A 20,935-nucleotide genomic window follows, 5' to 3' on the forward strand; every position below is an offset into this window, starting at 1 on the left:
ATAGCATGTATTCATCAAGAGTCAAACAGAAAGTACTGGGTGAGAGATGGATGCAGCAGAAAGTTAAACCCTGGCAGGTACTGTCAACTACTCTCCTCAATGTTAGAAGCACAGGAGTTATTATTACTGTTCATAGGTTTCACAGCCGAGCCCTTGCATGGAGGAGAGGCCTTGGGGATTTTCACTGGTGAGCTCTATGATTGGGAGGGACTTGATCTCAGTTAAGGCCACATGCTTTGCATGCAGCACATTCAAAGCTCTTTAAATTAATCCATCCCTGGATTCTCCTACTTGGGACTGTGCAAGGACCAGGAGTGTCCTCTGGTATTAGAAATGGGTTGAAACCACAGATGTATGCCGAATAGAACTGTGGCAATTCAGAGTAGACAGTTCTGGGCTACAGAGAACAATGCTTTAACTCAGCACAAGGCAGTTGTATATGTTAATGGGGAGTTTTTTTGAAGTACCTGGTATCTATGCCAAGTTAAAAACATACCAAGACATGTTTCATAATATTGAAACTGGAAAGGCTTACAGCTCAATTGCAGAGCATCTGCTTTCATTCAAAAAGTCCCATGTTAAACCCCCAACATCTCAAGATCATGATGGGAAAGACTCTGAAACCCTAGAGAGCCAATAACAATCAGTAACTGAGCTATATAGAGCAATGATTTCATTCACTGTAAGGCAGCTTTCACTGTCGTATAACATACTTATGAGTAATAGTAAAAATCCAAAGGTTCACTTGTCAAACACAAGAGAGAGAGCATATTAGCCTCCAAGGTTTGTTATGTTTTTTCTCTTGCAATCTAGCTTCACTCCTTCCTGAAGAACATCCACTTCAACAACAGTGCTGGGGAAGAAATCTCTTTGGATGAGAAGGGGCAGCAGGCAGGTGGCTATGATCTCCTCAACTTGGTCACATATCCCAATGAGTCCTTCCAGAGAGTCTGAGTGGGGAGGGTGGACCCTCAGGGCCCCCCAGGAGAAGAGTTCACAGCGGATGGAAGTGCCATTGCATGGAATCCCAAGTTCAAGCAGGTGGGTGTGACCATTTTTTGTTTTAATCATCATCATAATCTTTAATGAGAAGATCAGGGGATCCGGAAAAACAGAAATGGCTACAAAGAAGAAGTGTGAGGAGAGAAGCTCTGGTACTCACTGATAAAACACTGTTTTTGTTACGTTGTTGATCCAGAGCTAGTTTGAAGCTAATTCAGAGATCAGGTCTTTCTGAGTGAGGAATTGGCAAGTGTTTAAAGCTCTTGAAAAGGGACTGTTGTGCTCTAAAATGCGTTGTTGCCAACAATCTCTGCCATGCAGAGCCTAGGTAGAAAGAAAATTATCCACCACCTGAAGTGTGTGGTCACTAATGTTGATGGATGGAGTGCTGGTGATATCCTGTCCCAGGAAGTTGGTCTACATCAGGCTGAGACATAATGTGTGGGATGAAAGCATCCAAAATGCTAAGGAAAGTCCTGGTGCTCAGAAGGTTATAAAACCCTGTGCTGTCACATGTAAGAGGCAATTAACTGATGGATTGATTGAATTTATATACTGCCCGATACCCAGAAGTCTCAGGGATGTTCAGAGATTAAAACCGACATATAAAAAACACATTTTAAAAGGGCATAGTTATGTCAGTTTGTACAGTTATGGCAATTATGAGCAGTCTAAACAGTTAGAGCAGCAGGAATGTTCTGTTCTGCTTCTGTCAGTCTGTAACAGTATTTATCTTAGATAAAAATCTATGTTAGATATATTAGCAATGTAAGTAACACCTACATGCATTATATATTTTAATCTGCAATGTCATGTACACTAAATAAAAAATTCAGCATTGGGTTATGACATGAGGAATCAATCTATCAAGAGGGAGAAGGTTGGCACTAGCTTCTCTTTGCCATTCAGACATGTGCTGGGCTGGCCAAATGGTTAAGTGACAGCACAAAGCATCTTTATTGGGGGGCCTGATGCTTGCCGAGGGAGCAAATGCTTGACAGCCATCCTCTAATTTCAGTCCTGTGACCTTTCTGCTGCAAAGCGGATGTAGATGACAATAAGATTTATGTAGAGAAGCAAGCTTATTCCATTCAAAATCCCTTGCTTGTCATTACCACGAGATGCTGCCCATTTCCACCTGTGTTGAGAGCTGCCACCCTGGGCAGAGTATGTTTCCCCAGCAGGGAAAGCCAATCTGTTGCTATGACTGTGTTCAGTGCCCTAAAGGGAGGATTTCAGTCCAGAAGGGTAAGTGAAGGAACCCAAGTCAACTGGAATTCCCATCTTCCTCTCCAACATAGACATCCATGTCTTAGTCTTATTGTGTCTGCTTATTTTCTGTCATGGTTGCCAAGCACATGTGTTTATGTTATTGACACATATTCTCCTTTCCTCTCCTCTACTTTTTGCACACCTATTCAGGCATATTTTGTGTGCAATTACATCCACAAGGGAGTAAGCACCATTTAATACAGCATGGCATACATCTGGGTAGAAATGGTTAAGATTGCATGCCATAGATTCCCTTTTCTCACCATTGAAACTGCAGCCAACACATTTTCATCTTCTGTTATTAACAAATAGTAAATTATCTCCTCTGTTGTAGCCACACAGTTTCAATCATTAGGAACAGTTATTTCTTGTCAAATATAGATTTTCCCGATGACAGGCTACCTGGTTGTTTCATGCACTCCCAAGTTCCATTACGGAAAGTGTAAAAAAGAAACACTGAGCCACAAGCTTAGAAATGCAAAAACATGGAGCTGGATGCAGAGATAGACATGTTTAAGGGGGAACCACTGAAATCAATCTGTATACTGAAACCATGACAAATAAATATGAATAGATTGATTGGTACAGCTGAGATGTTCAGAGATGAACCACCACTTAGTTGAAAAATTAGGCTTTGGTTCATCAGCTGAGTAATATGTTCCACGTACAGCATAATAGACAGTATCAATAATATTAATAATTATTGCTTCAAGAAATGCTAAAAGCATGCTTCTCACTTTTAGATGCAGATCAATGTGAGAAATGCCCCGAGGATCACTACCCAAATGCCTTTCAGGACCAATGTATTCTGAAAAAAATAAGCTACCTATCCTATGAGGAGCCCTTGGGGGCAATTCTGGCCTCCTTGGCTCTCCTGCTTTCTCTGGTCACAGTTGTTGTGATGGGGACCTTCGGTCTGCACTGGAACACTCCCATTGTCAAAGCCAACAACTGGGGCATCACCTGCACCTTGCTCTCTTCTCTGCTTCTCTGCTTTCTCTGCTCCTTCTTATTCATTGGCAGGCCTACAAAGGTGACCTGTGTCTTGAGGCAAACCGTCTTTGGCATCGTTTTCTCCATTGCTGTTGCTTGTGTGTTAGCCAAAACCCTCACTGTGGTTTTGGCATTCATGGTGACCAAGCCTGGGAACAGCCTGAGGAAATGGCTTGGGAAGAGGCTGGCAGGATCCCTTATCACCTTCTGCTCTCTCATTCAAGCTGGCATCTGTCTTGGGTGGCTGGCATCCTCTCCCCCATTCCCAGAGTTTGACCTGCACTCCCAGGATGGGCAGATCATAGTGCAGTGCAATGAAGGCTCTGACATCATGTTCCACCTTATTCTCAGCTACATGGGTCTTTTGGTCATTGTGAGCTTCTCTGTGGCTTTCTTTGCCAGGAAGTTGCCTGATACTTTCAATGAAGCCAAGTTGATTACCTTCAGCATGCTGGTCTTCTGCAGTGTTTGGCTGTCCTTTGTCCCCACTTATCTGAGCACCAAAGGGAAATACATGGTGGCTGTGGAGATCTTCTCCATCTTGGCCTCTACTGCTGGCTTACTGGGTTGCATCTTCCTCCCCAAAATCTACATCATTATATTTAGACCTGAGTTGAACAGTAGAGAGAGGTTAGTAAGGAAGAAGGATGACCATAGTTGAGAGGGTGAAATAATAATAATAATAATAATAATAATAATAATAATAATAATAATAAATTTTATTTATATCCTGCCCTCCCCAGCCAAGCCGGGCTCAGGGCGGCTAACAACAATCAAATAAACAATCAAATAATAACACATTCTAAAAATATTTCATTATAAAAATTAGTTAAAATCAAATTGATGGCAACCGATTAAACAAAATTCTGTGCAGGTTGCCAGAGGAGGGAGTCAGGCTGCGCCCTGACCAAAGGCCTGGCGGAACAACTCTGTCTTGCAGGCCCTGCGGAAAGATGTCAGGTCCCGCAGGGCCCTAGTCTCTTGTGAAAGAGATGCCTTTAGCCAGGGACCTTATGTTCTGGCAAGGAGATGCTATTTCCTTTGTTTTTATATTATATTTCGTCTTCTATGCCATCCAAGAAGCACATAATTCTCCCTCTCTTACTATTGTTTTCTCAACAACTCTGTGAAGAAGCTTAGATTGAGAAATGGCATCTGACCCATGGCTGAATGGGGATTTGAACCCTAGTTTCCCAGCGCCTAGGACAACACTCTAATTGCTACACATTAGGCTGAGGCTATAATACTGTTACTTACAGGGGTCTGCTTCACCAGGGTGAATGGAATGTTATGTGGAAGCAATTTGGAGATGCAATTTCCTTTGCTTTTACCTTTTTCTCCTTATGCCAGCATTTCCCAAACTTTGGTCTCCAGCTGTTTTTGGACTACAATTCCCACCATCCTTGACAACTAGCCTTGCCAGCTATGGATGTTTGGAATTGTAGTCCAACAACAGCCGGAGACCCAAGTTTGGAAACCCCTATTCTATGCCATCCAAGTGTTCATGGTGGCATACATGGCTCTCCTCTCTCTGTATTGCCTTCACAACAACTCTGTGAGGTAGGGTAGACTGAGAGATTTTTATGTATGTTGTTTTGTTGACTTAATCTTTGTTTTTTTGGCCTACCTTTCTATACCCCCAGAACACAAACTAAGGAGAGCACAATGTGAAATACTGTTACTTACAGGGGTCTGCTTCACCAGGGTGTTGTCCAAATGGAATGTTATGTGGAAGCAATTTGCAGCAAGATTGAAAATGGAGTAGCTGCTGAGTGATTGAAAAATAGGACATCAAAATCATTTGAGCTCTTATTAATTCGTGCTAGTTAACCATTTTGCTTTCCAAAATAAATTAGAAGTTCGTGGGACATGACTTTGATCCCAGGAAGACCATAATCATACAGTTCCTAAATAATAAAGACTCTCCTCCCTGCAAGAGAGGGGAGTGGTTGTGGCCGGGAGCCAGACTCTGCCTCAAGCAGGGGGCGTTTGCCCCCTGCCTCCCACTCACCTGGCTGGCGCCCACACCCTCAGCCAGGCACCCAACCAGGTGCCTTCATGGTGGCGTGTACAGCAGCCTAAATTGCTGCAGCGCCAGCCTCCAGCCCTCACTTTTTGTCTTCCCGTCGCGAGTCACCCACCCTCCACTTTTGGTTTTTCCGCCTACCTCGTGGCAATCGTCACAACTTTCGTGGTATTGGTGGGTAGGTTAGGCATTGGAATAATGTGTTGTGGTGTCGAAGGGCTATGTGTGGCCATCGCCTGTGCCTTCAATTTTTGGGTATTCCATTAAAGGAATCCGGCGGTCGTGTATTCTGTCCGATGCCTGCTTGGCGGGAGGCCATGGCACGACCCTCGGTGACATCAGGGGAGCGCTTATAGTTGGATTAGCATCAACAGGCTCCACCTACTGGTGAATAAACCCCCTTTGTTTTTTAGACTCACCCCTCTCCGAGTGGGTGGAGTCAGCTGATGTAATCCAATGCCTAAGCCAATACCTTTTTACTTGCTGTAATCAATAAAGTTGTGGCCTTTTCTTGCCCATTAACCTTATATCACATGTCCTTGTGTTTCATTCCACTGTGCGGAGTTCGGGTCCTCGAACCACAAATGTATCTTTTAAACAAATTTCATTGCTCAAAGTTAGGATATATGTGAGAGAGAACGTTATATTCATCTGGCTCTTTTTCTTCTTTTGTTTCATTCTTTTCTTTTTATCCTTTTCTGTTTTGAATAGTTTCTTTTTATTGTATTGTGAAAAGTCTGAAATAAACTTTATATGCAAAAGACGTGTGGGGTGTGTGTGTTAAAAATACAGCGGTCGCAAAGTTTTAGTAGCCGATATCAGGGACTATCTACACAATCCTCTAGTAGCTGAGTCAACTGAATGGGGGGTGATGGGAGCTGAAACCCACCCTGACCCCCGTTTAGCTTTTCTCCCAGCCATAATAATCACAATCACAATCATAACAACATCCCAGCCACTCTGGATGGCTTATAGCATATCTAAAAAACAAGCCTGGGAATCCTGAAATTGAACCAGGGAGGGGGGAAACCTAAAGCAAAAGAGCATAGACAGCAAAGAGATTGAAATCTCAGTTCCCCCTTCAGCAGTGTAAACACTCCATTTTGAAGGAAGCTGGCCATTCTTGTTGGGTAACAACAATGCAAAGTCTGTGCCCTTGAGCAAAAGGTGCACTCTGTTCCCCTTTCATTTTAATATCAAACATATCGAACAAAGTACTCCGCCTAGATATGGACTAAGCTCCAGAAGGTAGATGCATTATCTGATATTAATTATGTGTGCTTATTTTTATTTAGGGTATTTGCTTTCCAACCCATTGTCAGAAACATAACTGTATAGTGGTCATAACCATAAATTAAATCCACACTGGAGGGAATTCCAGGGAAATTGAAACATATTTATCCTATTGATATCTACTCAACATGTAAATTAAGTCCACACTGGAGAGAATTCCAGGGAAATTGAAACATATTTATCCTATCACCATCTATTCAACATATGGCAAGTGATTGAACTTTCATCCTTCCCCCTTCCCTGCCCCAACCCCCAACTTCACCAAGATCTATATAAGAATCGAGGCAGCAGCTTCAGATACAAACTTGCCACTGCATAACGCGATATCCATCACCTCACAGGACAAAACTTGGGTAAGTTGGAGGCAATCACAAACTCACTTCTGATGCTATGGCTACTGATTTATATTTTGTATTGGGGACTCTCATTAGCATTATACCCTATACCCAAATATCTGTCCACATCCTTCTTCCAGCAAAGTCCCATTCAGTTTTCACAGGTAAGTGAGTATACATATACTATGTGGGTTTGTGGGTTGAGAAGTTGTGGAGAAGAAAGCAAGACTGTCCTGCATCCTTCAGAAATGGAGAGACTACCTTGGAATATTTCCCAGAATCCTCTACCACATGCAAGACTGAGTCATAGCAGATGAGTCAATGTGGCAAGAATTCCATAAAACCAAAGATCCAAAGCAATCTCTGTCCTTCCTTTGCCTGTTTCTGGGGCTACCACCAGGGAATAACCCTTTGCTCCCTGAGCTCACCGTGCCCTTCTGCCAACAAAGATCTTTTTCTTCCTGCCATCACTACATGGACAAAATGGCAACCAGTGGGGATAGGTTTTGACCTTCCATAAAAGGTCAACCAGAAGATGGAACATGGTCAGCACTAGGTGCCTCTGCACACGAACCTTATTTGACTCCATGATACTTCAACAATCGCCAACTTTAAGTTTTGGGTTCTCTCTTCTTTCTCTAATCTTCCCATTTATGATTTTAAGAACAGAAAATACCGATTTACTTCTTCCTGCTATCCCCACATTGACAATGCCAATAAGTAAGGATAGGTTTTTAATTTGCTGCACATTTCCTTCCACTAAAGGTCACCCAGAAGATGGGGGTTGTCACCTACCTTTGCCTTCTTGGTATCCTGGTCTCCTATTCTTTCCCAGCAGGTGAGTGCTTTAACAATTATCTGGGAATTCCCCAGAAATTGTAATTGGGGTTAAGCATTTATAAAAACAAAACTACTTGTCAGATTTCCAGGTGATGGTAATCCATCCAAGGCTGTTGGAATAAATAACCAGGCAATGGAAGCAGGTCCATTAGGGGGAATAGGGAACTGCCCTACCAACCTCAATCTGCTCTGAACCACTCCTCATATTCATATTGACAACCAGTCAGGGAGTGGCGCTGCCTGTCATTGACTCTGGATCCACTTACTGTTTGCCTGTCTGCTTTCTGTCCCAATTTCATATTGGTGCCATGGGGTACCAGTCACCAATGGAAGCAGGAATGTTTAAATTAGGTCTGCATTCATTAATCTTAAAATTATCTGTGCACATTTGTAGGTGAAGTAGGATTCCACATTGAAAATTGCATTCTAACAGCTTTTGTCCCCCTCCCCCATCTTTTTCTTCTTTTACTCCTCTCTCCATACAGTAAAGGCCAGATCCTGTCCCAGGAATTGGCTGAAATACCAGGGCAGCTGCTATGCATATTTTGACTCTCAGAAAACTTGGTCTGAAGCTGAGGTAAGAAGCTGTTTTTCACCAACCAAGCTGTCACATCAGGTGCTGTCATGGGTTTCAGATGACATTTTTGTGAGGAGGGCTATCAGTGTGAGCTGTTGGGAGACAATACCTGGCCAGCATCTTGGTATAATCAAAAGAGAGTTGCTCACCCATTGTGTTCAAGTAACCTGTTTCCACAGGAGCCAAGAAAGCTTAATTAACAGTCAGGAGAGATGGCCTGGCAAGAAGGTACCATCTCACAAGTGAAAAGATACAAGCTATCTCTTCCCCTTTGTCCCTCCAGCTTGCATGTGAGCAGGAGGGACCTCAGGGCTCACTCAGCTGGGGGGGGGGGAGTGGAGCCTTCCCACCCCCAAGCCAAGAACCCCAAACAAGCTGTGTCATCCTCAGCTCTGCAGGGTGTTGGGATGAAAGTGCCTCATCTCTTGCAATGAGAGCTGTGGCCGTTTCACCCCATGCCTTGAGGGCTGGGGCCAATACAGATTGTTCTTTCAACATCATGGTGTATCGCCAGATTGTGATGTTTGGCTGGTGACACATCATGGTGTTGAAAACCTGACATCACCCAGCTATATACAGTTAAGAACAACTATTTCAAACATTAATATAATAGTTAAATTCAAGGATAAGCTACAAAACCAGATTAAAACACAGGTCAACATTCCACATGCCTGCATAAAGGTAAAGGGACCCCTGACCATTAGGTCCAGTCGTGACCGACTCTGGGGTTGCGCGCTCATCTCGCTCTATAGGCCGAGGGAGCCAGCGTTTGTCTGCAGACAGCCTCCGGGTCATGTGGCCAGCATGACTAAGCACTTCTGGCGAACCAGAGCAGCGCACGGAAATGCCATTTACCTTCCCGCCGAAGCGGTCCCTATTTATCTACTTGCACTTTGACGGGCTTTCGAACTGCTAGGTTGGCAGGAGCAGGGACCAAGCAACGGGAGCTCACCCCGTTGCGGGGATTTGAACCGCCAACCTTCTGATCGGCAAGTCCTAGGCTCTGTGGTTTAACCCACAGCGCCACCCGCTTCTGAAAAGAGTGCAGCCAAATCATGACTATGAGCATTCTTCCTGCATTCATCCTAGTTTTTGTGTGTGAGCTTCAAGGTGGTTTTCTTGCACCAAGATTGAGTGCTTTAAGCACCTTTAATTGCACTCGTGTGGAGCAGGTCCAGCAGGTTTCTTTAGTTTCCCAGCAGGTCCAGAGGATGGAGAAAGGGGCCTGGCTTCACTCACAGCATTTTCTTCACCCCTTTTTCTCTCTTCCTTCATCAGCTGCATTAGTTCCCATTTGAAAAACTTCCAACTCTCCACCACTGGTGTTTTATGATTTTTAAATAATTGTTATTACTTATTTGACAAGCTGTGAACCCCTCTGGGAAAGCTTTGTGGGAAAGAGTCTGTGTGTGTGTGTTAGTTATAGTGGTGGAGCTTATTTACTTGCTTGGCTATTCTCAGAATGAGTGCCTGAGCTATGGCTGTGGGACCCATCTTGCCTCCATCCTCAATGAGAAAGAGTCAGATGAAGTGGCCAATTACATCTTTGCAAACCAGAAAAGGGAAAGTCAAGTTTGGATTGGGCTGCATGATCCCACTGAGGTGAGTTGCCTTTACTTTCTCAATTTCAGGCCATTGTCACTGAGTAATGGCTTCTTAGCATCACCATTCCATCCTTACCCGAATCATCTCCCCAGATTACTCCAATATGTGACTTTTCCACAATTTTCTAATAGAATCCTCCTCTAATATTGTTGTGGAAGTGGGGAGATGATTAACATATTCAATCCTCCTGGCAAACTAGGAATAATATCCCCTCACTCACCCAAGTTTAGGATGTTCCACCATTCTCCAGCAGAGTTTCTTGTTCTTTGAGGAAAATAAGTGGCTCACGTAAATGTAAACTAAGCTTTGAATAATAAAGAAAACTGTAACAAAATAACAAAGTAAGAGAAACTAAATACAACAACATGAGGCTACTCTGAGGCAAGAAGTGAGAAGAGGCAGTTGGTCCCTCTTAACTGATATTCTTAACGGAACACAGACACTGAAGGGAGGGGCTCAGGACTTGTCTCCGGAGCAAAACACGCAAGTCCCGCCCACCAGATACCAAGCACTCTACTATTCAAATTAGGTCCCAGTGTTTTTCCTACAAATACAATCGTACCTTGGTTCTCGAACACCTTGTGACTCAAATGTTTTGGCTTCTAAACACCGTAAACCCGGAAGTGAGTTTTCCAGTTTGTAAACGTTCTTTGAAACCCTAACGTCTGATGTGACTTCCGTAGCTTCTGATTGAGTGCAGGAAGCTCCTGCAGCCTATTGGAAGCCACACTTTGGTTTTTGAACATTTTCGGAAGCCGAACGGGCTTCTGGAAAGGATTCCATTAGAGAACCAAGGTACAACTGTATCTCCATCATAACTGGCAATAGCTTCATAACTGGCCAACTCTCCACGTGATCTTTGCATTGGCCTCCTTGTTTCAAATAAATGTATATCTGTTCTATCACATTGCTGCAGAAAGGGCATTGGAAGTGGTCGGACGATGAGATCTACAATTACAAACGCTGGGATTTTAATCGCCCAGACAACCACAACAATGAAGAATATTGTGTGCATCTGCGTAAGGACGCAGGTAAGCAAGCAATTTGTAGGGACTGATAAAAAAAAGGTTTCATGCCTATCGCTCCATCAGTTTCAAGTATTTCAAAGGGTAGTATCTGACTTTAAAAATCAAAATGATCAAACTCAATATACTTTGGATAGTCATTGCTATTGATGGTCCATTCATTTGAAAGGTTTACTCTGGGTATTAGTTGAGTGAACACAGTGGCAGAGCTTCATGCTCTGGCACCGGGGGGTGGGGGTGGCGGAGAGCAGGTGGGGAGGGGCTGGCACACATCCTGGGGGCAGGGGCGCCGCTTGCGGGGCTGGGGCACCCAGCACTGGTGGGGGGAAGCCACGATGGCACCCTGCCCGGATCGCCCTCCCCCCTCACTCCTCTTCCTCTGCCAGTGAGTGGATACACTCTCAGCCTGGTGCTTCTCTGTACTAAGGTTCACAAGTCAATATCTCTGGAGATCTGACCAGAAGTGGTCCAACTTATTGATCCTTTAAGGACACTTCCAATCATACCATGAAGCAGAATCTTTTTCTGCAGTCAACCTTCATTCTTCGGTTGCATGTGATCACATATTTTGTTCAGAAAACAGCGGTTGCCAAACTAAGGTCTGGGTTATGCCATCTTATATTCTATCATGCTTCTTAACAAAACGATTAGGCTCAAACAGCATTATTATTATTATTATTATTATTATTATTATTATTATTATTATTATTATTATTATTATTTTATACCCCACTCATCTGACTGGGTTTCCCCAGCAACTCTGGGTGGCTCCCAACAGAATATTAAAAGCACAATATAACATATAAGACTTTGAAGTCAGGTGATCAGTGAGTGAAAAGTCCAGACTCACTGGAACAAACTCTGGGGTTGGGGCAAATGTTAAAAATGCTTTTAAATGCTTTTAATTTTTTAATTTTTAAACTGTGGTGTTTAAAATTTGGGTTTTTTGTTTTGTTTTTGCTCTGTCCGGGGGGGGGGGGGAATAAACGTTTAGTTGGGCCTGGGGATTAGTTTAACTTTAGTATAATTATAAATTGGTTGTTGTTGTTGCTTTCTACTGCTTTATTGGTTCATTGTATAGTTTGTATTCTGTTCTGAAGGGGAGATGGTCAGGGCTGTCTGGGAGTGGGCCCCAGTCAACAGAATGGCTGGGGTGCACTTGGACACCTGATCTCAGTGATCATGGGTAGGAGGAGGAGTTACGCTAAGACCAGATCATGTCATTAACGAAGAGGCAGGTTTAGTTGTTGTTTGAAGACTATCCCACGACAGATCCACGACAGGATGGAGGACTTGACCTGTCATGTGTAACAGAGACTTGGCTGGATGAAGAAGATGGGCCTGTCCTTGCCACTGCTTGTCTACCAGGTTTCTCTTACACACAGCAACCCAGCTCATATGGGCAGGGAGGCGAGGTTGCAGTGAGTTTTAGGAAGTCAATAGCTTGAACCAGGCATCCTATTGGGAAGACCCAGTTTTCTGAGCGTGTGTTCTGGAAGTTGGACAACAGGGGCAGTACAGGATTCCTTTTGGTGTACTGACCTCCCCGCTGTACCAAGGATTCCTTGCCTGAGCTGCTTCAGGTCGTGGCGGATGTTCTCCTGGAGACACCTAGTTTGGTTGTCCTAGGGGATTTAACATCCATGCTGACACGACCTTACAAGGCGCTGCTTGGGGCTTCGTGGGAAAGCATGACCTCCAATGGGGATGTCCCTGAATGAATTTCGCCCAACTCATTGTTGCAGACATGCCTTAGACCTGGAGTTCACCTCTATGGATGTGGGTGATCTGACACTAAGTAAAAGCGAAGCAAAAGAAGTGCCATGGTCAGATCACTTCCTGGTGCTGCAACCCTTTCCCTCTGCAGGGAGGTGGGATGGATTTGGACCCCCCCCCCCACTTAATGGATTCAAATGGTTTCCAGAGTGTAGTAGGGGATGTTTTATCTCATGTTGATGGCCTTTCAGCTGATTCCCCTCTGGCCCGCTGGAATGCAGAGTTAACCAGAGCTATCGACTGTCTGGCTCCAAAGCGCTCTCTCCAACTGCATGGAGCCTGGCAGCCTCATAGTATTATCCAGAGCTGAGGGTGATGAAACAATCACTGAGGTGGCAATAGTGCCAGTGGTGGAAATCGGACCAGAAACGGGTTAGAGCTCAACGTCGAGCCTACCAAGTGGCAATAGCGACAGTGAAGATGCCTCTATTGCATCTGCAGAAAACAGCAGCAGGAGACTCTTTCAGGTGGTTCACAATCTAACAGAACCACCTTCACCATTGGGGCCTGGTAAGGTCCCCAAAATCTCCTGCAATGATTTTGCAACTTTTTTGCAGGCAAAGCCACTCAGATTCGGAAAGAGGTAGACGCCATCATGGGAGCAGGGCTGGGGCAGGAGAGTGCTAGAGTCCTGTCTATTCCAGCTGCATGGGATCAGTTCCAATCTGTTACCTCCGAGGATGTGGACAGGCTGCTTGGATGAGTGAAACTGACCACCTGTCTCCTCAATCCTTGCCCATCCTGGCTCAGAAAAGTGAGCCGGGAAGGGCAGGGTGATGGGCTCTGGGGGATAGTGAATGCTTCCCTCTGTGAGCAAGCTTTCCCGGAACCGCTGAAAGAGGCAGTTATTAAATCGCGTCTTTAAAAAACATCTTTGGACATGGGCAATATGGACAACTATCACCCAGTCTCAAATCTTCCATTCTTGGGCAAAGTGACTGAGCAGGTGGTTGCTGAACAACTCCAAGCATGCCTGGAGGATGCGGACCATTTGGATCCCTTCCAATTGGGATTCAAGCCTCATCATGGTGCTGAAACTGCCTTGGTCACGCTGGTCAATGATCTCTGTTGGGCTAGGGACTAAGGTGAAAGCTGTTTCCTAGTTCTCCTGGATCTCTCGGCGGCCTTTGATACCATCAACCATGACATCCTTCTGGACTGTCTAGAGGCACTAGGAGCTGGGGGCACTGTTATATAGTGGTTCTGCTCCTTCCTCCTGGGCCATGTTCAGAAAGTGGTGTGGGGGGGTGAGTGTTCAGACCCCTGGGCTCTCACTTATTGGGTGCCTCAGGGTTCTGTCCTCTCCCCCATGCTTTTCAACATCTACATGCAGCCGCTGGGAGAGATCATCAGCGGGTTTGGGCTGGGTGTTCATCAGTATGCGGATGATACCCAGCTCTACCTCTCTTTCAAATCAGAACCGGTGAAGGTCCTTTTTGAGTGTCTGGAGGCAGTTGGAGGATGGATGACAGCTAACAGATTGAGGCTGAATCCTGACAAGACTGAAATACTGTTTTTGGGGGACAGGGGGATGGCAGGTGTGGAGGACTCTCTGATTCTGAATGGGGTAACTGTGCACCTGAAGGACCAGATGTGCAGCCTGGGACTCATTTTAGACTCACAGCTGTCCATGGAGGCACAGGCCAATTCTGTGTTCAGGGCAGCTGCCTACCAGCTCCATCTGGTATGCAGGCTGACACCTTACCTGCCTGCAGACTGTCTCGCCAGAGTGGTGCATGCTCTAGTTATCTCTCGCTTGGACTACTGCAATGCGCTCTGTGTGGAGCTACCTTTGAAGGTGAGCCAGAAACTACAACTAATGCCAAATGCGGCAGCTAGACTGGTGACTGGGAGTGGCTGCAGAGACCATATAACACTGGCCCTGAAAGACCTACATTGGCTCCCACTACGTTTCTGAGCACAATTCAAAGTGTTGGTGCTGATCTTGAAAGCCCTCAATGGACTCAGCCCAGCATACCTGAAGGAGTGTCTCCACCCCCATTGTTCAACCTGGGCACAGAGGTCCAGCTCTGAGGGCCTTCTGGTGGTTCCCTTACTATTATTAAAGTCTGAATCCATTTTATTCCCCCTACACATTGGGGAAAGGAATAATAGGCAATAAGAAGTAACTTTCCTTATTTCTTGAATTATAATTTTTGTTTTGAATTTCAGATCTTAAGAAGTGGAATGATGTAAAATGCAACAACAAGTACGCCTTCATCTGCAAGCAATAACTCTAAAGGAGACTTCCCTTCTCCACTGTGTTGGCTGGGAAGCTGCCTTGACATTATATGTATTTCTGCTCTCTCTCATCACTTTCAAAATAGCCATTGCCTCTTCAATTTCCCCCTTCCCTTTGAAATTTTCTTGGACCTGCAGCAGAGCATCATCTTAATAAATTCTCTTCCATGCATATTTTCCTTATTGCATTGCTGTTCTGCTTTGTCCATCCATACTTACAAGCACGGCCACCCCACCCATGAGGCAAAGTGAAGTTCTTGCCTCAGACGGCAAGCTGGGATGGGTAGCAGATTGGCCTCCTGCTCTTGTTGACTGTCTCCTCCGTCTCCACCAGCCTGCCCTGCTTGCGTCCACATTCCCTCCTATAATGCAAGGACATCATAGATGATAGGAGAGACATGCCCCTGTTACATGGGTGCATTATGTATGTGCCCTGAGGGAATGGCGAAGAGAATGATGATGAGGGTATTGGCACTGGAAGGCCTTTTCTGGGTGAGTGCCAGCTGCCCACAAGTGGGGACCTGGGGTGAGTGACAGGGGCGCTTTCAGCAGAAACGCCCAGAGTCCCAGTTTTTTCCCCAGTGCAGTCTTTTTAATGTGAGCAATATACAGGTATTTACAAAAACAGTCCATACAGAGTACCTGCTCCTTAAGGCAAACGAATACTCTCCACACAGCATCACCACACCACAGCACAACCACCACCCACTGTTGAGCAGGCTTTCCTTTTTAAAACAGGTGATAGCCAATCACATTAATCACACTCCTGCTGAGTCACTCTGACTCAGCACTTCACAGAGTATTGCATCAGCCTGTTGAAGCCTGCAGACATATTCAGTATCCTGTGAATCCCAACACTCCTCCTTAAGTCAAAGGCTTGAGACCTAATAATTCTCTTAAGTCTCGAAATTTAGGAGCATCCAAACATTTTGTATACAAATCTGCCACATTACATTTTGTGTTACAGTGCTGTACCTTTAACACATTTCTTTCCAAAGCATTTTTCACATTTCCGTATCTTATAGCTATATGTTTACTTTTGCTCTTAAAGTTCTGTTGGTTAGCAAGCTGTTGTGCAGCCATGTTGTCACTTAGCACAGTGATTGGCATTTCAGAAGGTATTCCAAGTTCTTTTGTTAGACAAGCAAACCACTCTACCCAGATGGTCATGTTCAGGACAATTGATTAATGGTACATTGCAATGGGCAGTGCTTTTTTTCTGAAAAATGTTTAGGAGTACTCTCATTTCCCTACTCATATTGAAATATTGTAATAATGGATGAGAGCTGATCCTTGAGGGATTGGAGAGGAGGTAACGATTCCAGAGAGCTGTCCATCAGTCACAGAAGGCACATTTGGGAATGACAGTTGCTGGCTTAGAGTTTTTGCTTGCAGATGTAGCTGTTGAGTTGGTTGCAGTTTCTATCATTCCATTTCACAAAACTGTAAAAGGTTTCTTTAAAAGAGAACAAATGACAGCATTAGGTCCAGAAGTTAGGAGGCACATGAAGAATAAATAGTCCAGATTAATTTTGCTTTCTGATCTGATCACAGCTTAACCATTTCTTATAAAAATGCTGTGGTGAGGAGTATACTCGACTCAGATTTTAGCCTGGCAAAGACTCTCCTCCACGAAGGGGAGGGGAGGGGTTGTGGTCGGGGCTCGAGCTCCGGCTAGCAGGGGGCGTGGCCCCCTGCTGCCCACTCACCTGGCTGGCGCTCACGCCCCCTCGGTGGCCATCCAACCGGGGGCCACGGTGGGGGCGTGTTCAGCAGCATTTTGCTGCAGCGCCAGCCTTCGCCCGGCCTCATTCTTCCTGCCTTCGCCCCCTCACGAGTCAGGAGGTCTCCGCAGAAGCCAGGGAAGTATTTTGGGTCACGTTGTTTATTCGCTAGGGGAGTGTTGTTCAGTACGTGTTTAGCCTGTCCGTTTCCACCGCTTTTCCCTGGGCTTCGCAGCAGCTCCTGCTGTTCTGTGTCTCCGGCTCGGTGTTCGACCGCCCAACAGCTGACGCGCGCGTTTTGTTTGCCTATTGTGCTTCCCTCTCCCTTCTCACCCTCTCTCCCCTTTCCTCCATAGAGGTGTGATCCTTGGGCCAGCGCCACGTTTGAGCGGGGTGTGTGCGTGTTCGCTGATTTGTATGTGTCTGCTAATTTTCCCGCTTGAGCAACTCAACATTGGTAGCCTTGCGCTGGGCGGAAGTTGGAGAGTTTAAAAGGACGTTGCCGGGGGTTTCTCCCTGCATTAGTAGAATTTAAATTTCAAGACGGTGGGGGGTGCCAAGTTGCCTTTAGCTACTTGCCTACGTGGGTTGCTCCCAATCCCTTCTCGGGTGCCGCATCCACTTCTGTTTACGTGGTTTTGAGTGCCTACATCTCCATTTGCTTTGCAATTCCTGCTGCCCACGTGCGTTAGCCCACGTGTAGCTGCCGCGGCTACCTTGCGAGATTTTTGCAGCTCCTCCTCACCTGGCTTGGGGGACCCCGTCTTCACAGCTTACCTAGGCTGCTGCCCACGTGCTTTGGTCTCACGGGGCTCCTCACTGTTGGCGGCCTCTCTGATAACGCTTGCCTTATCCGGCGCTTCTGTATTTCGGTGTGTGTGCGGGTGTGAGTGTGCTAGTAGTCCTGGGCGTAGGTGTGTGTGTGTTCTTAGTCCTGCCCGGCCATTTTGTGAGTTCCGCTTCTGCCCCCCCCCATCTGGCTGGCCGTATTTTGCTCTCCTTCGCTTAGCTGGCAGGTATTTGTTGTTACCTAGTATCTTCTCCTCTTGCTGTCGATCTATAACGTGGAAGAGAAGGTTGTTTCCAAGTTGGTTTAAAGCAGCGGAGCTGGGTGCGCTCCCCATGTGCTAGCCAACCCAGCAAGTTTTGCGTTCCCCCCTCTTTTCTTGGGTTAGTTAGTGAGTCTTGTTTTTAGTTTAAAAGGGGATCAGTGGTTTCTCTGCTGCTGGGGGGCTTCCTATCTCCTATTTCACCTAGTTTCAATCCTTCTAAATCTTTTGAGCCCTTTCCCCCTTCCTCTCCCCCCCTTTTTTGCTTCTCTTTTGTTAAAAGGTTGGTTGGCTTATTTCCAAAGGTGCTTGCTTATTTCGGTTTGCCTTTCGGTTGTTTCCCCTGCTTCTCCCTGGGCTTCTGTTCACGTGGTGAAGGGGTTTAAAAGGTGCTTGCTTATTTCCTGGTCTGCATTGCCGTGGTTTAAAAGGTGTTTGCTTATTCCCTGGTCTGCCATTCTGTCGTTTAAAGGTGTTTGCTTATTTCCTTGTATGCCTTGCTGTTGTTTAAAGGTGTTTGCTTATTTTCTGGTCTGCCTTTTGGTTGTTTAAAGGGGACCCCATTAGGGGGTGACATACAAACGCCCTTGCTGTTGCCTCTTCTTTCCTGGCCCGCCTGGGCTCCCCCCCCCTTTTTGTTTTTTAAAAGTGTTTGCTCCCTTCCTGGTCTGCCTGGGGTCTGTTTATGGGTTGCTATAGAAACGCTGCCATAGTAACGCCACTGTCGTGGCTGGCCAGCAGGACAATTTAAATGCTGATGAGCGATAATTAAGCCTATTGTCACCCAGAGGCTCATTGTCAGGGAGCTTTTGTCAGCTTATATTACCTGAGGCAGGCTAAGGATTGCTGGGCTATTGTTCTTTTGTCTGAAGAGGTGAAGCGTAGCAGCAGCAGGGAGCCATCTATTGCACCTCTGACAGTAATAATAACAAGGCAATAGTACCTGGCAGGCAGTAGACTGCTAAGCTATTGTTCTTCTGTTCTCTTGTTCTATTGTTCTTATTGTCTTTGGAAGTGAACCTTGGCAGCAGTCTTGGCTTAATTAACTGGAGTTAGTGGGAGCGGCTTTTCTCACAGCTGCTGCCCTCATCCGGCTTGCACAAACGGGGGAGTTATATACCTGAGTCACTGCCTAGTGACAATACGCTGGTTACCAGCACACTGACCCACTGCTTGCTGGTAGCACAAGCTAAATACATAGAATAAATTTATTTTATTAGCAATAATAATCACAAGGCCGGGATAAATTGAGAACTTATTGGCTTGTTTTGATTTGTTTATTTAGCACAACCATGCTGGGAAATATTAAGGAGACTGTGTAGTAAGGGAGAACAAATAAGAAATTAATAAACAATAAATAGGAAACTATAAACAGATATATAGATAATACATAATAAATAAATAAATAAATAAATAATAGTCAATAAACTGATTAACTTGATATATATACACAATAAGAATATTAATAATAACAACAACATAGATATACACATATATATATAAAATTAATTAATTAATTAATTAAAAAAAAAAAAAAAACCAAACCCACGCACACACTCACACTTACACACACATACACACTAACATATACCGTTGCATTTGCGGTGTACTAGGCACACCTTATGGCTCCTAAGAGGAAGCGCGCGCCTGTGGCCACACGTAGCTCAGCTGAGAGCGCATCACGGGGACGGCAGGGCAGGGGTAATAATACAAGGCCCCCCGTCTCCCATTTCCTAAACGCTTTTAGATCTTTTATAGATGAATACGAACAACGATTCCCGGACGCGAACCCCAGTCCCCCCCCTTCCCCTGATGTCATCCCGGATACCCAGGAGTTCCCAGAGAGTTCTCAATCTTCCCAATGGGACGAACTGCCTAGTACATCGGCCGCCCTCTTTAATGATTCACAACCGGTGCGGACTAGGTCCCAGTCACGGGCTTCAGCATCCGGGTCTCGGGCGCGGGGGGGGAAAGCTACCGCTAAGTCTGTTCGTAATAACAATCCTGCTGCCCCTAGCTCTTCTAATCACTCACAGGACAAGCGGCCCAGGGCCCAGTCGCCCGATTCTGCAGCTTCATCGGCGGCTGAAGACGCACAACAGGAGGAGGAGGGCACCGTCGCTGCAGCGCCTGTGGAGAAGCCGTCTGGTAAGAGGCGCGAAAAGAGGAAGCATGTATGTCGGAGGAGCAGGTCGCGGAAGGAAGATTCAGATGATGATACAGGTACTTCTTCTTCGGAATATGACAGTGACGCGTCCCTAGGTTCCTATTGGGGGAAGGGCGAGGAAATATCTGGTCTTCCAGACTGGGCACTGTCGAGGAGGGCCAATTGCCATCGTAAAAAGTTTGGGGGGACCCAGGAGTGGAAGGATGGGGCTCTGGTAAAAGATGCCACCACATCCACCTACTCAACCTCGGATGTCATACCGGGTGATCACCTATCCCCTAAACTACGGGCAAAAATCTTAAATGGTGAGTTTGTTGACATGTTTAAATTAGTGCCTCCAGCAGAGGAGTTGGGTAGGGGTGAAAAGCGGCCCTCGCATGGTAAGAGAAAGAGCAAGTACCCTTCCGTGCCTAGGACTTTTGAAAATTGGCTTGATGGTTTCCAGGCCTTTATGGGGACAATCGTCGCTGCTTACCCCAAGCGGGCGGTTCATCTTGTTGCCTACCTTTCACATATTCGCACGGCCTGTGCCCTTTCGGGAGAGGCGGCGGCCATAAGCTATGATAAGAAATTCCGTAGGAAGGCGTCCAGGATCCCGTTAGCTCGCTGGGATCAGATAGAGAATGGAATATGGTCCGTGGCTGTTGGTCCGTACGTGGAAAAGAGGCCAGTTGACTCATATCGGTCGGCCAGGAGCGACCAACGGAAGGATTTTAAGCGTCGGGTATGTTGGGAGTACAACAAGGGGTTTTGCCAAAGGCCATCTTGTAAATTCGCGCACGAATGCGAAAGATGCGCCGGGGCTCATCCCGTTACATCCTGCTTGAAAGGGGGGAAGCAGCCCTTTCGTGGAGGCCGGGGGTTCCATCATCCCAGTTCCAGGGGGGCCCCCGCAGCAGGGAACAGACGGTGAGGTAGTCTTGGGATTGGCCTTTTCCCCTATCAAGCTCGTCCCCCTTTGTAATCTTCTGTCTCTTTATCCGGATAAGGTCGCAGCTTCCTACCTTAGG

General features: G+C 45.9%; 1 protein-coding gene across 1 annotated transcript; it reads left to right on the plus strand.

Annotated features, from left to right (window-relative positions):
- Positions 1-6,850: 6,850 nt before the first annotated feature.
- On the plus strand, positions 6,851-15,072 carry LOC308570908 (C-type lectin BpLec-like). Its single transcript, XM_081165983.1, has 6 exons — positions 6,851-6,939; positions 7,687-7,759; positions 8,247-8,338; positions 9,800-9,940; positions 10,860-10,974; positions 14,917-15,072. Exons 2-6 carry the CDS (start codon positions 7,699-7,701, stop codon positions 14,976-14,978), a joined length of 471 nt encoding a protein of 156 aa, XP_081022109.1. The 5' UTR covers positions 6,851-6,939; positions 7,687-7,698; the 3' UTR covers positions 14,979-15,072.
- Positions 15,073-20,935: the final 5,863 nt, after the last annotated feature.

This window comes from Podarcis bocagei (genome assembly GCF_964188305.1).
Source record: "Podarcis bocagei genome assembly, chromosome: 13".
Lineage (NCBI taxonomy): Eukaryota > Metazoa > Chordata > Lepidosauria > Squamata > Lacertidae > Podarcis > Podarcis bocagei.

Bases quoted from the DNA above. Each gene is read 5' to 3' on its own strand.
- LOC308570908 (XM_081165983.1), top strand. From the start codon at position 7,699: ATGGGGGTTGTCACCTACCTTTGCCTTCTTGGTATCCTGGTCTCCTAT. The intron at 8,339-9,799 runs GTAAGAAGCTGT...GGCTATTCTCAG, and splicing joins AAACTTGGTCTGAAGCTGAG to AATGAGTGCCTGAGCTATGG. The intron at 10,975-14,916 runs GTAAGCAAGCAA...TTTGAATTTCAG, and splicing joins GCATCTGCGTAAGGACGCAG to ATCTTAAGAAGTGGAATGAT.